Source organism: Malaya genurostris, chromosome 3 (genome assembly GCF_030247185.1).
Source record: "Malaya genurostris strain Urasoe2022 chromosome 3, Malgen_1.1, whole genome shotgun sequence".
NCBI classification, from domain to species: Eukaryota; Metazoa; Arthropoda; class Insecta; order Diptera; family Culicidae; genus Malaya; species Malaya genurostris.
In genome coordinates, this window is record NC_080572.1 from 205657819 (window position 1) to 205674650 (window position 16832).

General features: G+C 37.3%; 1 protein-coding gene across 2 annotated transcripts; it reads left to right on the plus strand.

Moving 5' to 3' along the window:
- The first annotated feature begins 272 nt into the window (after positions 1–272).
- Positions 273–16620, plus strand: LOC131435806 (H(+)/Cl(-) exchange transporter 5). 2 transcript variants are annotated; one of them, XM_058604016.1, is made up of 12 exons: positions 273–898; positions 3575–3857; positions 12032–12195; positions 12259–13095; positions 13151–13365; positions 13423–13631; positions 13691–13831; positions 15097–15206; positions 15267–15367; positions 15425–15588; positions 15652–15865; positions 15927–16620. In XM_058604016.1, the coding sequence occupies exons 1-12, from the start codon at positions 791–793 to the stop codon at positions 16015–16017; spliced, it is 2637 nt and encodes an 878-aa protein (XP_058459999.1). In that variant the 5' UTR covers positions 273–790; the 3' UTR covers positions 16018–16620. The 2 variants fall into 2 exon arrangements, with proteins under 2 accessions (XP_058459999.1, XP_058460000.1); XM_058604017.1 differs by lacking the exon at positions 273–898 and adding an exon at positions 3182–3333.
- The last annotated feature ends 212 nt before the right edge of the window (positions 16621–16832 follow it).

Sequence of the window (16832 nt, forward strand, 5' to 3'; positions counted from 1 at the left end):
CGCGTGTGGTGAAAAGATGAAAACGCTCAACTAATTAGAATACAGGCGACTATGATTTGCCAAATTAGATTTGACAACCGTCACTTAATCAATTTTGAAAGCCGCCTGGTGGCCGTGGCTGCCTAGGTAGCCAAAAGGCCGTGCGGGGTGTAGCAGAGCTGTCAAACTAATCCATAGAAGGTGTAATATCATGGTTGCTAGACTTTTTTCTAAGCGGGTGTTAATGGAACACGTTCTCGAATTGTTGCACTTAAAATGCAGCAAAATGTCATCTCATTTTTCAACATTCATCTAATCGTAGTGCGATACGGTGCTAGAATTTTATGAAGAATATTTTCATAGATTAAAGTGTGAACATTACTGTTTGCTAATTGTATTGCTATTGTGATGTTATGTCTTGCGTGAGTAATGCATTTCTCGTTAGTAGCATTGATCTGAAATAACAAAAATGGATAGTGAATTTTCTCATTTTGGATACGTTTTTGAAGAGAAATTTTCGTGAAACGATATAATTCACCGAAGAAATCAACTTTTTATGAGAGATTTCTGAAGCAAATCAACTTCCACGGACGTAGCATCTCATTTATATACAGACGAGACAGATTCGTAGTGTTATCTTGTGTAAACATCGCATTCCGCCCATTGGGAAATAGGAGATTAATTCCGTAGTTCCACTCTATCTAGGCTACTTCCGAAGATGCACTGTAACGACAATTCAGTAGCCCAATTCAATAGCTGATAAGTCTTAATTTGCCAAGAATAGTGAAGCTTTACAAATAGTTCAGACGGAATGGAAAAATTTCCTTTGAAGGGAACAAATCTTTCCACATCATCATCGGTGGTTAGCACCCATCCTCTAAGCGGAGATCTTCCCTCTTATCAGGCTGTCAACAAAAAGGTAAGCGTTACTTTTTTTTGAATGCTTAATAATATCACGTTCAAAGTTTTAATTTCAGTTAAAATTTTCTCCACGAGTTTCTTTCAATGTATAATTTATTCAAAAACTCCTACGTATACCTGTTCCACTAAGTTCTAATGGAAAACTAAGATATGATGTTTATACCATCATTTGCAAATAAACAACAAATAATTTGTGTTAAGATATAGAAGAGACTTAAGATGTTCGGTCCGGCAATACTGGTGTCAGTTGTTAAACTCTTGGGACCCAATCTAATGGTCATGTTCAACAGTGTTCCAGTTCAAGATAAATTATGGCACTAGCATAATTTATGTCAATTCAAAAATTGAAATCTAGAAATTATTACCAAAAAAATCTCTTATTTCAAATATTAAGTTACACCTGTACCAAAAAAATACATTAAAAGTTTGGCGAAAACGCCTTCTACAATTCAAAATACGCAAAAGCATTGTAAATGATTGAGTAGATTTGCCTTACCACTACAGTCGAGATACATTTAAGTGATACTGTATCAACAAGATGAATTTCATCATTTTTTTACCAACCTTCTTCAATTCTACCGAACTGTATTTTTTTTGTTCATAGAAGCAAATATTAAGTGAATCGAGTTTCAAGGAGTTTATAAGATGATTTATTTTTCTTTTTCCTAAAGCTACGAGGAACAGTCGTACCTTCGGAAGTATAGGGGTTTTATAGTACTTTTATGTATTTCTGCAAAGTAGCGCTTTCTGTTTTTCCCCGCGTAATTTGTAGGCCAGGGTTGGTGGCTCAACACATAGAGCGCTAGTCCCACCAGTCATTTGTGTTTTCGAGTCCTTAGATTGATTCTGTACACTTTAAAGTCTGTTGAAACAGGCTAGTTAAATGTCATGTAGAAATGTAATTTATAAAATCAGGTATTCACCCTCATTCTTGTTTACGGCCGTATGCGATACGTTCGAAAGTATAGCAAATTCGTATTCCCGTTTACGTTCGAATCAATCACACTTTTAAACATCGTACATGCACAATAACAACGCCCATCCAACTTTAAATTATCAGTTCTGGTACAGATTTGAGTTGTAAATAAAAATCTTTGCTATCATTTGTTATTTGACTTGTTTTTTTCACTGACTTTGTATCATCATGCTTGCTTACGTCCGTATCGACCATACGACGAACACATGCTTTCGAACGAATGCGAACAAGCCATTCTTGTTTTCACTCGAACGTGTACGTACGCGATTCCTGTGCAAAAGAAGGATCGGTGGCGCAGGTAGTTTTTTAAGGAAGATTCCAAGCATCAAGGAAGTGACGAATGCTACATAATAAATAAATATCGTACTCAGGACCAATTTAATTCCAGTCGGTAAATGAAATTTTCAAATTAAACTTCGTGCAAAGTAAAAAAAGCATTTGAAATAGCAGTCGGATCAGTAGTATCTGCGAAAAATATGTTGCATTTTTCTTGCAATTTTGTCATGTTTTCGATAGCCTATATATTTATTTCATTGGTACAATCATGCATTTAATATAAAATAAAGCATGTTTACCCATGGCGCATTTTCCATAAAGTACTTAATAGATGCAAAATTGATGCGTAAAAATTTTGAACCTCGCATATGGGCTCCCCACAAAAAACAGCATTTTACTATACTGCTATGCTTTCTAAATGATTTATGCAAAACACAAATTTATGATTTGATTACAAATCACCTTCAGATTCGAAAATAATTTTGTTAGAGATCGTTTAAACTTTTTTCAATGTGTTCGAACGGTTGATTCGCAACATTAAACTGACGAATCGAAACCACGACATTTCGTCTATTCGTCCGTAAACGGGAATGGGACATTTCGTTCGTACGAATGATGTTCGAATACACGTTTCGTTTGAAACTAAAATGGCATACATTCTAGCGTTTCGCATATGGTTAATCACATGAATTGGACTGATTACATCAAGGCTTAGCATTTATTTTAAGAAGTTTACTGATATTTGAATATTTTGTGGCAAACGAGTCGCGTTCGAATTCATTCGAGTGAAAACAAGAATGGCTTATTCGTATTCGTTCGAAAGTACCCGTTCGTCGTATTGCGGATACGGACGTAAACAAGAATGAGGGTGATTATACCTAAGTTGAGGGCGTAAATTTTGGATCATTTAGAATTTTTCCATTTTGTTCACAAATTTTGACAAGCCGGAATGGTTTGTAATCATGATAGCCCATGGTGCCCTATAAATCTGCCTTCAGATTCTCATAGAGTTGGATCATGCGCATTACATCGATTTATCGATTTTCATAAGGACAGTCTGTTTCGCAAAACATTGGTTAATATCAGCATTGTACCTAAATGAGCGACTTAATTCTTAAATAATCGTTATTCCCTCAGTATAATTATCGGAATAATGTATTTGTTAGTTTGTCATATTTACGGTGAGTGTCGTGTCACCAAGTGTTGTATGGAGTATCTTTTCATTGATGTGTTTAGGAGCGTTAAGCACTAATTTGTATCTAAATGTAGAGGTTTCTAGTATATACTTCAAATATCTTGGAAAACATAAAGTTGCAACTTTTGCATTGAAAACAAATTAAATGTCCCATTTACAAAATGATAATAATTGTGACTTGAGTATGTTCTAAACAATGCAATTTTCTATTTGTTCTCTGTTTGCAGGTTGCATCTTCATCAGCAAATGAGAAGAAATTCATAAACACGACATCACTATCGGCCGCATCGGACAACGAAATGATTGACATAACGCCGAGTAGTGTGACTAATCCCAACTATCAGTACCAGTCGGCATCGAACGGCAATCACCGAGAAGACGAACTGGATACTAACAATGTAAATGATGGGAGTGGTCTAGCCAGGGGATTGCATGGTGGCAGCGATAGTAGCGTACGGACATCGCCCACGCACTCTAGATTCGGAAGAGATTTCCATACGGATCATGAAGGTAAGCATAATTAATCATGCAATCTTAATTTGTTCATACAGCGTTAGTGCAAGTTTTCAACTATCTTCGGTTTTCTTGTTGTACATGCCTGGTCAACTATAGTAGCTAAGGTGTTTTATCAGAGAAGAAGGTCAACATGTAGTTTGTCTTGTCGATGTTTTTCTTGAACCTTATTCTTGCTACATTAGAAAAGTGTAGACATAAAATGTCTGAATTCACTAAATCAAAAATATGTTGGGTTTATTAATGACATTTACCATAACTGGTTCTCCATGAGGCTTGTTTTAAACAGAGCTGCAAATTGTCAGTCATGTCAAATGACCTTGACAGACTGACTAAAATCATCGTCAACTGTAATCGGTACGATCAAAGTGTCTGTCAAATGAGATACTCGATAGTTCAATGACCAAGTAGAAGTATACTCAGTCAAAGACAGGCGACGCATTTTATTCTCTCTCTCATTCTCTTATTCTCTGTTGAAGTAAAAAAAATCCATGAGAGTACTAACATAAACATAAATTGATAAAGTTCATTGTTCTTTGTAAAAAGTCATTGGATTTCGGAGTTTATTGGTGTACATGAATTTAATTCAATGTTTATGCTGCTTGATTCATATTTAGTCACATCGTAATCAAGCAGAGACAGGAGAAATAAAGATAATATCAATCGCATCGGCAATCAATGAGCGTCCTGGTGAGTATAATATCAAAAGAATTTGAGTTATGACAGATCGGCTCTCAGACACTCAATATTTGATGATTGGTAGAGCCTGGTTGGCAGCAGTCCAGTGACATAAACTTTCCAATCTTCGTCGTGCAAAGTTGCTCGTTGATAGTGACATTTAGCAGCTCTGGTTTTAAATCATAATTGACATATGGTTATAGGTCATAAAGATCAGATTACTTTACAATACGCGTAGAAATCTACGAGGCATATTCGAAAAATTAAAGACCGTTTTGTCGTTAAAAACTATTACTATTCGAAATAAGTTTCGTCTGAATATTTGGTTTCCTACAAATTTACTTCACTTTTCTACATTATAACCAATCACTCCGGAGCATTTTTCGTACTAACTGAACTTAAATTTCAATCCAATTCGCACTAGAGAAACAATCTCATCAGTTTGCATACTAAGCATTGTAGTAGGTCCATTAAATAGGCATGACTTTTCGATGGGTATCAGCAGTTGGAAGACCCTTTTATGTGTGTATGTGTGTTGGCAGCGGTTTTACAGAAAAAAAACATGTTTCCATGTGTTTTGACAGTGTCTGTCACAATTGACCTTGTAAACAGAATATAATTTCAGACTTGGATTTCGCATGGTAATACCTATCCAACAAGCCATAGATTGTAAAAATCCGTCCATTTTTAACGGAGATATCGAAATTTTTGTGTAAGCGACTTTTTCCCCTATTCCAGCAGTAGAAGTTTTGAGCGCTGTCTGGCAAAGAAATGTTGCTCAGTAGTCTGGAACCCTCTTTACCTCAATGGAGCTCATATAATAGAATCTATACAACGTAGATTCGTACGTATTGTTCTTCGACGATTACCTTGGAATAATCCACATCAACTGCCGAGCTATGAAAGTCGCGGATTGCTGATTGGTCTTGACACAATACAAGTACGACGAGAGCTGTCGCGTGCTTTGATGATAGGTGATATTTTCAATGATAGGATTGACTGCCCCGCTTTGCTCCGTGAGGATAATCTCAATGTTCGTCCCCATGGTCTTCGTAACAACGCCTTTCTTCGACTACCTCTACGTCGCACCAACTATGGAACAAACGGTGCCGTCATAAGCTTGCAAAAATCGTTCAATCGTGTATCATCTGGATTCGACTTCCACCTTCCACGGAAAACAATTCAAGCAAATTTTTTACTTAGTATTAGAAATTATCATTAGGACTACAATGTGTCTGTTGATTTTACAATATTATACAATAATAAACTCTGTACAGCATGATATTTTACCTCGGACCGATTTTAGCACGGTTCGTTCGAATATGCCATATGTAAACCAGATGATGGCAGAATTTTCGAGTTGAAAGCAATTCCATAATTAAATTGATTTAAACTACTTACAGCAATAAATGCTGGAAGAACATAACAGCCATATACCATTCGAATCAATTCGTCGAGATCAGCAAATGCGTGTGTGACAAACTCAGATTCACATGAAAAGTCGTATACTCCCAAACAAGGTTCCTGAATTATGTTTGGTTCCGACCTCTGGTTCCGGATGATATGTGAAACGAAATTAAAACTGTGTGACTCATTTTTCTAGTAGATGGCTGAACCGATCTCAAACTCAAATGAAATCTATAAATCATCTAAGATTCAAATGAAAAGTTTTAAGATTCTATAAAACATCTTGTTTTTCAGTCAGATCCGACTTCCGGTTTCCGAGATACAGGGTGATTAAAATAAAATGTCTATTTCACATAAATTAATCAGGTTTATCGGGTTAGCAGGTTTGGATAGTCGATAACCAAACAAACTTATTTCATTTTTGGTTGTATTCAGGTTTTGTTTCGTAAGGCACCCAAAAATTTATTTCGCACTACGATTTTCAAAGATGTCACATTGTTTTTCAAACATTTTGAAACAAATGTAAACTATACAGCTACTCAGGTGAATTTGTCTGACTTCGGATACACCGAATTTGGAATTCCGGTTCCAGTATCGAATCGTTTCTCAAAGCTCAATCGTTATCTCAAAAAAGCCAAATTGAATTTCAGAAACAAAAGCTCTAATTAAAATAAAACCAAATTTTATCCAATTTTATCCAATTCTGACTTCCGATTCTGGAATTGTAGGATGATGAATTTTAAAATTTCAAAGCGATATAGAAGATGACAATCCCGAAAAGCTTTAAAGTTGGACTCAATATTGGTTTGGGTTATGCTGGGTCTGAATACCGGCTCTGGAAGTATCTTAAATTACCCTAAACTCTAAAGTGGAAATTACTTTGACATATCATGGAATGTTTAATCGATTGTTATACTTTTAGATTCAAATTCGATCCGATTTGCAGTTTCGACATTACAGAGTAATGAGTGATTAAAATCTCAAATTGCCACTTAAAACGACGGACATTAGAATAATGTCATGAAAACTGAAACACCGCAGAATATTCATGCAAAAAACACATGCGGATTGATAAAAAAGGTATCATCTCACTGCTGGGTGAATTAAGCACGTTTTTAATATACAATGCCTGTTGCTTACCAATTGTATTCAAACCATTAATCTTCGAATCCAACCAATTACATCCTTGGGGCATAGTATGATATTGCAAACATTTGAATATTTTAAAACACTAATAATAAGTATAGAAAAAATATGTTTACCCAAACTGTAACTCTTACTCATTAGATGTATGTTACTTTATACGTCGAATTATTTAAGGATGAGATGATGCTAACTTATGGATAATGCAAGGAATTTCTAATAAAACAAGTTGACACAAAGACTGAGTAAATTTAACGTCAATTTAAACAATTTTTAAGGACTTAGAACTGATACACTTGAATAGCCTATATTCCCGAATAGTCTATATTGCCGCGCAGTCCGAGCGGCGTGCGTCGAGGATTGGAGGGATATTTTCTTTTCCACAGTCAGAAAATAACAGATTTTTTCTTCTGTTCTTCTTTAAACTTTTAATTACTTCTATTTCTTCTCAATCAACTACACGGTTCTATTTTCATGCTTTTACACTATGGCAACAATTGTGTTTGAATGTTCGAATATTCTTAATGACCGGACTTTACTCTTCTGTTTTCGCGGTCGAAACAACAATAAAGATAATGAATAATATTCTCAATCACAGATTTTCCGACATATTGGATGAAATATTTTACTCTGATTCTCTGATATATTGGGTGGAACACTTTACTTTTGTAATTTTCATGAAGTTCACAGAGCTAAGGTTACTTGCGACGCCGTCTTGTTTCATATAGTTCTTTCTGGGTTCTACGAACTGGAACTGACACTGAACTCACGTGAACTGACTGACCGACTAACGGCTATTTGCCGTTCACTCTTTGGGACCGACTACCTTGTCTACGGGCCGACGCCCGAAACTAACCGATTTTTTCAGCGAACACTCTGAGACTGGCTAACTTGTTATTCTTCCCAACTATGGGGTTTTAAGCTCCTAACATTTACTTTCGGGTAAAGCCCGAAGATTTTAGTACAAGCCGAGCTTGTGATTTTAAGTAGAAAGTTCATCCGACTTTCTCCCGAAGTTCGACCGAAAGCCGAGACCACTGTCACTATGCCAGTGGCAGTGTCCAGTGCCCGTGAAAAGATATTTTTGTTGTTACTCGTCGCGTTTACGCTGACGTGAAGGCTTGTCTGAAAGGTGACGAGTTTTTCCTTCACGACTTCCTACTTTTTTCTACAATACTAGCAAGTTCAAAGGAAAATTTGCTAAGGGCGCTGCACACCGATGAAAGTTGTGAATATCGATCTACTAGTATCTAAGTCTGTTACTATCTCTTGAAATTAGTGGCGAAATAGTAAAGATTATATAGTGGAATTAATTTTATTTTAAAGCGATCACATTAAGACGTTCAACTACACATCAGCAATAGGACATAAAACCGGAATAGGTCATCTATTTGAAGGGTTTTTAATAATTTTCGTATTTCGGAGTTTTTACATACGAATCAATTCGCACCCTCTCATTCGGCTACTAACGCAGCAGGTGATAGCACCCAGTCGACGTCGTTCTATTGACCAAATGCCATCATCATTAATTTGTGAGCACTTAGTTATTTCACCTGTTGACACCTTTGTCAGCGGTATAATGCCCTTTTGAACACAAACGTTAGATTTCAGCGTGAACTTCAGAGATGGTGGAAGTAACGATTATCGCGGAAATATTTCACTGTAGTATAGCTGAAAACAACTTCTGAAAATCACCAACAAATTCAAACGTGTTCAGACTGAACGATTTTGAAGTACAAATGGACGACTCCTACTTTTCGAATCTGCATCGTACTTGCTGACTGCTTTACTGCCCAAACTCACAACCAATCATTATATTTCCCTCCAACAGAGACAAAAGTTTCGTATACATAAGTTTACGTTTTTCATAACAATTTCACTCTGGTAGATTGGTTCAAATTTGGACTAGTTTCAAAGCTACAATATTGTCACAGATCACGTTTAAATAGATTACGAAACGAAACGAAAAAAAAGATTATGTGAAAAATTTCTGTTGGTTGATATATAATCGTGTGAATGACGTAACCGACACAACATATTATTTGCTTTGAAAAAACTCAACTGATTTCGACCAACTTGGTCTCTTTTGAAATAGGTCAATGAGCAAGTTCAACTGCATTTTAATGTGGAACACATCTTTATTAGGGGTGCAAATCAGAAACTCAAGAAAAACTACACGTAGAAATGTGGTCAGGTTTTAAACACTTACAGCTCAGTCTGTTTTGTATCAATTATTAATATTATTTCATCATTTGATAGGAAATATTTCAACGTATTGATTTGAATGTTTATAGCCATGTATTTTGAATTGTATATCATTGAAATGTTGATTAATAGCTAGCAGTGTCCTATTTTGTCTGCAAAAAATCTCCAGCATACCGAATTTCCCTGCCATAGTCGACGGTTTTGAAGGAGTAAGCGATGTATCAAAGAGAGAGCATCGCTCTGATTGGTCAATCGATGCAAAAGCGAAGCTGTTGGAAGCACGCGAATCTATAAATAGAAGCGAAATTAAAGCTAACGTTTCAGACCTATTCCTAGCATGCTAGAGGTAGGTTGTTGCTAGACAGTAAGACAAAAACGTGCCATAAAACGATTTGAAGCTTTAAGGGCTGATGCCAGTTGTTAGCGTAAAATCGTGTCGCTCGCTGTGCGTAAATGTGTGGCCGGGTGGCCAAGAAAGTTCTGATATTTTCGTTTACAAGTTTGACTACATCACATAAAATCCAATAAAGCTACCGCTTGTTTGGCAGCCTTGCTGAGCCGATTTTATTTCTCTCTCATGTTTCGTTACGTTACCAGGATACAAGAGCAGAAAAAAATGTTGCCGCCATAGAAACGTACTTACCATTACAAAAATAACATTCACTTAATTTTTATCGCGACAACATATATGTTTTTATGCACTTATCGCATCTAAACTAAATTATCTAGACATTGTCATGATAAATTTTTGATCCATGCTTTTGAAGGCGAGATATTCAATGAACAAGTTGAAAGTTGCCGTTTTCAGCTATGCAACTCTTCCCTCAGAAAAAAACTACAAGGATCAGCCCCAGCCGTTGATGTGGAACAAGGCAACCAAAATTTCCAATGATTGACATTTTCAATTAATCGTCACGCTTTTGAGTCCGCAAATGCACAAGAGTCTGCTTAGATTGATCCTTATTAGGAATCAACACCGAACACGCGAACCTAGAATATAGACTCTATTTATCGTGATTTGTATTTAGCCCAAATGTATACAATTATATGTTTGTACATGCTTGCGATACGGATATCGAAATTTAAGCTTCTCTTCACCAAGCTTGTGTTCAAGTTTTGTATGCAAGCAGTTATTTTTATAGCGTTTCTCTACCATTACTACCATTTTGCGATTTCGGTTAAAGCTATAAAATATTTCTCATTATCAATCGAGTTCATCTTATATAAATTAGAAATTAGTCTTATGCACTCCAAATTTTCCCTGGGGTAGTTGTCAATTTCTCAGGCGAATTGACATAACATGGGATTGCATCCAATCTTGCATGACACAAGATCAGAGCATACCAATAAAAGCTTCAAATCGTTTATGGCACTTTTTGTCTTGCTGTCTAGCAACAACCTATTTCTAGCAATAAGACTCTACCATAAGACTGAAACGTTAGCTATAATTTCGCTTCTATTTGTAGATTCGCGTGCTTCCAACAGCTTTGCTTTTGCTTCGATTGACCAATCAGAGCGCTGCTTTCCCTTTGATATATCGCTTACTCCTTCAAAACCGTCGACTATGGCAGGGAAATCCGGTATGCCGGAGATTTTTTGCAGCCAAAATAGGACACTGCTAGCTATTAATCAACATTTCAATGATATAAAATTAACAATACATGGCTAGGAACATTCAAATCAATCCGTAGAAATATTCCAATCAAATGGTGACGTAATATTAATAATTGATACAAAATTGACTGAGCTGTAATTGTTCAAAACCTGACCACATTTCTACGTGTATTTTTCTTGAATTTCTAGTTTGCACCGCTATATAGAAAACAAAAATGTGTTCCACATTAAAAGACTTTCCCGACCGCTAAAGTCAAACAATCATTCTGAAATTTTCACAGAATAATCTAAACTATATTTCTAAGAGATTTACTGTTGGTTTTTTTGATATTCGTCACCGTTTCTGAGAAAATCAGATTTGAAGCTTGAAAATAGCCCTTTAAAACGCCCTTAAACACACTGGCCTCAGCCCTTAATTGGTATGCTCTGATCTTGTATCATGCAAGCTCGGAATTCCATGTTATGTCGTTTCCCCATGAGAAATTGACAACTACCTTTGGATAAATTTTGAGTGCTTAAGATTAATTTCTAATTTATATTAGATGAACTCGATTGATAATGAGAAATCGTTTATCGCTTCAACCGAAATCGCAGAATGGTAGAGAAACTTAACACTAAAAAACTGCTTGCATAAAAAACTTGAACACAAGCTTGGCGAAGAAAAGCTTAATTATCGAAATCGCAAATATGTACATAGATATAATTGCATATATTTGGGATAATGGTGTAATTTCGTCGGTCATAAAACAAATGCAAATCAAGACAAATGATGTTCGGTGTTGGTTCGGATTTGATTGAACTTTTTGATTGTAGATCATTACAAATTTTGGTTGCCTTGTTCCACATCAACGGCTCGAACAACCCCATGGGACTGATCCTTGTAGTTTATACCGATTTTTTCGGTTTCGTAAATGTTACCGAATAAGTAACGTGCATACCTTTGTAAAATGCCAGAATGATTTTGGGAATTATCGGATCTGCCTGAATTTATCTAAAAAATGAACTCAATGAGCTTAATGTTGTTCTGAGATTTCTGACAATTGGCTTAAATGATCAAAGCTCTAAGATTACTATTATTAGCAACAGCATCATTGGAACTAAACGGATTGCTATCATTTCTCTAGGTATTTCTTTCTCCGGAATGACCGACACCAGCGATGACATTCCTGGCATTGGCCAGTACGACGATTTTCACACGATAGATTGGCAACGCGATATAGCTCGAGATCGGATGCGTCACAGGTACATCGTGAAGAAACGACAGGACTCGTTTTGGGATCTTATAAAGGTTTGTCTTGCTCTGTAGTGCCGTACGAATGTACGTAATGTATTTTTTCTGTTATCTTTCTAGGGTGCACATGATGCATCATCGGGTTGGGTTTGTGTACTGCTGGTTGGTCTATTCACCGGCTGCGTTGCTGGTCTCATCGACATCGGAGCCAGCTGGATGACGGATCTCAAGTTTGGAATATGCCCTCAAGCGTTTTGGTTGAATCGAGAACAATGCTGCTGGTCATCGAACGAAACGAGCTTCGTCAGTGGGAACTGCTCTCAGTGGTACACGTGGTCGGAGATCATAGCTTCATCTCGAGAGGGCGTGGGCGCCTACATCATATCATATTTTTTCTACATCGCGTGGGCGATGTTATTTGCACTTTTGGCAGCGTCTTTGGTGCGCATGTTTGCACCGTACGCGTGCGGTTCCGGTATACCGGAAATAAAAACAATCCTTTCAGGGTTTATCATTCGCAGCTACCTGGGGAAGTGGACGTTAATCATTAAATCCGTCGGTCTGATACTGGCCGTGTCAACGGGGCTTAGCCTCGGCAAAGAAGGTCCTATGGTTCACATAGCAAGTTGTATAGGAAACATATTGTCGTATTTGTTCCCAAAATATGGCCGAAACGAAGCTAAAAAGCGGGAGATTATTTCGGCCGCAGCAGCAGCAGGAGTATCTGTGGCTTTTGGAGCACCTATTGGAGGCGTTCTGTTCAGTTTGGAAGAGGTTTCCTATTACTTCCCGCTGAAAACGCTGTGGAGGTCGTTTTTCTGTGCACTGATTGCCGCCTTTATTCTGCGTTCAATTAATCCTTTCGGAAACGAGCATTCGGTGTTATTCTATGTAGAATATAATAAGCCGTGGATTTTCTTCGAGTTGGTGCCTTTCATCGGGCTGGGAGTTATTGGGGTAAGTGACAGTTTTAGTAAGATTCGCTTCGTTTTTCAACCATTTATTTTTATAGGGCATCATTGCTACACTGTTTATCAAAGCGAACCTGTGGTGGTGTCGGTTCCGTAAATACAGCAAGTTGGGTCAGTATCCGGTGACAGAAGTGTTGGTGGTCACACTGATAACCGCCATCATCGCATACCCGAATCACTACACACGCATGAATACAAGCGAATTGATCTATTTGCTGTTCAGTCAGTGTGGAATCTCCAACAGGGATTACCTCTGGTATGTGAACACCACTTAAATTGCGAAGATATATTCTAGATAGCGTTTCGTTTGCAGTGACTATAACCGAAATTTCACTGACGTTAATTCAGCAATTGAAATCGCAGCCGCTGGTCCGGGTGTGTACAAAGCAATCTGGTTGCTGACTCTGGCCCTCGGAATGAAATTGGTAATGACCATATTCACATTCGGTATGAAGGTACCATGTGGGCTGTTCATCCCATCTCTGGCCCTTGGAGCAATCATGGGTCGTATCGTTGGAATCGGTAATCGAGTTCCGGTTTTTGATAGACGGTCTCTAGAGTGTCATGGTTTGTTATTTTAGGTATGGAACAACTAGCTTATCACTATCCCAAGATATGGATATTCTCAGGAGAATGCTCAACTGGCGACGACTGCATCACACCGGGCTTGTATGCTATGGTTGGAGCGGCAGCAGTGTTGGGAGGAGTTACCCGAATGACAGGTACGCTATTGTGGAAGAAAACCGAAAACCGTACAGTGAATTGATGTTAGGTTGTTCGGTCTAGACGACATACTGCTTAATGGTCAAATGCCGCTTATTTTGATTTCCTTGTAAAATTGAGTTAAATCAATCGGGGCATATATTTTTTCTGGGATCAATTATTTCCGGCTCTTGTCTTTTCCTCTGGTGACCAGTTTTTTCTGGAATAAGTTTCTATCAGTATCTAACGAGAGAAAGCGGAATGAAAATTTTCGAAAAATTTACCTCAGAGACCGGACTTCCGTCCGCTTCTTCCCGCGTGTAAAGAAACACCCTAATTGAACAGAAGAAACACAGTTCACGTCATACCCCTGAGGTAACCTTCTCGCAAGAGATCAGTCCACATATCGCATAGCCAGTCTTACTTATCCTCTGCTTCTGCACAAGGGAACTGAAGTTTTCTGACATCTTACATAGGCAAATCGATTTTCTAGGAATAGTTAACAACCGATTAGTCATGTCAATAAATTTTCAGGTTAGAGTGCAGCGAATAAAAAAAAGCTTGGAGTAGGTAATGTCACAAACATAACCGCTAGATTGCCGTAGGACTGATTCGAGCTTAATATTGATTCTTCGGCTTAATACTACTCAAGTTCCGCAGCCGATATTTTGAACTTTTCGAATATGTTATATGTTAAAAATTACCCCGCAACAGAACTGCACTCAGTTAAAAAATGATGCGATTTTCGTGAATGGTGTTCTCCTCAAATGTGGTCTCCTTACTGTTTCAGTGAAAGAGTATATGGGAATATTTTTGAGATCTCTTGCACTAAAAAGACCGGTATGTTGAATTTCTTCGATATTTGATAGTTTCTTTCTTTTGTCTCGGATGCAAAGCAGCAGAATCTTGGTTTTATATGCTTTTTTTTAGTATGAAGTTATTTTTTTAATTTTTCTAGCGAGGTTTCGCAATATTCGGTCTATTTTTCTGAAATACCGCTTAATGTCGGTCTTAGACTGCTTTGCAGCAAATTCGCACTGCAAAGCAGAAATTGTCCAGAGTGGTTCTCTTTACATGTGGCTTCATTTGCACTCTTAAACAAAATTGGCGGTCCTAACGGATATTTCAGCGAGTTGAATCAATGTTAAAATTGACACACGAGAAGGCATGAGATAGAAACTTGGGAGCAATCAGTTATCTCACATTTTGAGAACCAAAAAATCACAGTTTATCGATTCAACATTACTAGCAACGCAAATTCATAAAAATATCTTTTTTGTTTTAGTGTCATTGGTGGTCATAATGTTCGAACTAACCGGAGGCGTACGGTATATCGTACCGCTTATGGCCGCTGCTATGGCGTCCAAGTGGGTTGGAGATGCATTAGGAAGACAGGTAGTACAAAATATGAATAAAAATATAACTACTTGGTGTACTGACTATTGAACTTTGAAGGGCATCTATGACGCCCATATAGCACTCAATGGATATCCTTTCTTGGACAGCAAAGATGAGTTCCAGCATACGACGCTAGCGGCTGATGTGATGCAACCAAAGTGACTACTAATTACTATCTTAAATTTATATCAGTTATAATAACTCGTCTTCTGCAGGCGCAATGAAACACTTTCGGTGATCACACAGGACTCAATGACGGTGGATGACGTTGAAACCCTTCTGAAAGAGACTGAACACAACGGCTTTCCGGTGGTTGTGTCTAAAGAAAACCAGTACCTCGTCGGCTTTGTTCTACGGAGGAATCTGAATCTTGCTATAGGTAAGACTAATTATATGATCAATTTACGAATGATAGATGCATTTTGTGTTCTTACTTTGTCAGCCAATGCTCGGCGTATGATTGACAGTATCACGGGTCAATCGTTGGTGATATTTACGTCGGCACAACCTGTGCAAAGTCTGGGCCCATCTCCGCTGAAGTTGAAGAAAATCCTTGATATGGCACCAATCACGGTAACGGATCAAACACCGATGGAAACCGTGGTCGATATGTTCAGGAAGTTGGGTTTAAGGCAAACGCTTGTGACACACAATGGGTATGTTTATGTGGTTTGAGTCCCAAATCGCACCAGTAAAGTAACGCTTAATTTTCTTCAGGCGTCTGTTGGGTGTAATTACCAAAAAGGATGTACTGCGACATGTCAAACAAATGGATAACGAAGATCCAAATACAGTTTTGTTTAACTAAAAAAAACTGGCTTCCACTCACTCTGTTGTCCCTTACTTAACAAATCTACTCATTTACTAAGTTCGAAATCTTCAAAGCAACAAAAAACATTGAATGCTTCTGGCAATGAACACAATTTTACTTCTGATATTTATATCTTTAAAGAACTGTTTGATTTAGCTTTTTACTAAAGACATAATTATGTGAAATAAAACAACAGGATAGATGCATTACTCATAGTTACATATTTCTGTTATCGAATTTACCCTAGTTACATATACCTGTTTATCATTTATTAGAATTGAACGTAAATATTGGAATCCGTTAAATAAGGCTGTTTATTGAGTATTAGATGCAGATAGGCTGTATGTAGAGAATCAAATACATTAGAGGAATTTTATACATTGTTACCCCAATTTTTGTAATGTATATTGAAACAGGTCGGCACTCGATGTGACATCGAATGCAGTTTTGGCCACTTGTTCCTATCCAAATAGTAAAACAATGGTAATAGATGGCTAAACTTGAGAATAAAAATGTCCGCGGTACCATTATTAACGCAATAGACAGTCGAAAGAAACGCAAAACAACAGATAATAAAGTTGTATATTTATGTAATAAAAATTGTACTGGTTTTCATTATTGAAAGAATAATACAATCGAAGTTGGCGTGGGCTCCTCAAAAAATTACCTTAAACTCGTTTAGCCAAAAAATGTAATGAAGTCCTTATGATTGTCATTATGCGGTGATTCTATGATAAACTGAAGCGAATCTATCAAATTTTCGTAGGGAATTACAAATCCTATGCTGTATTCAATTAGAGTGACTCATGAAG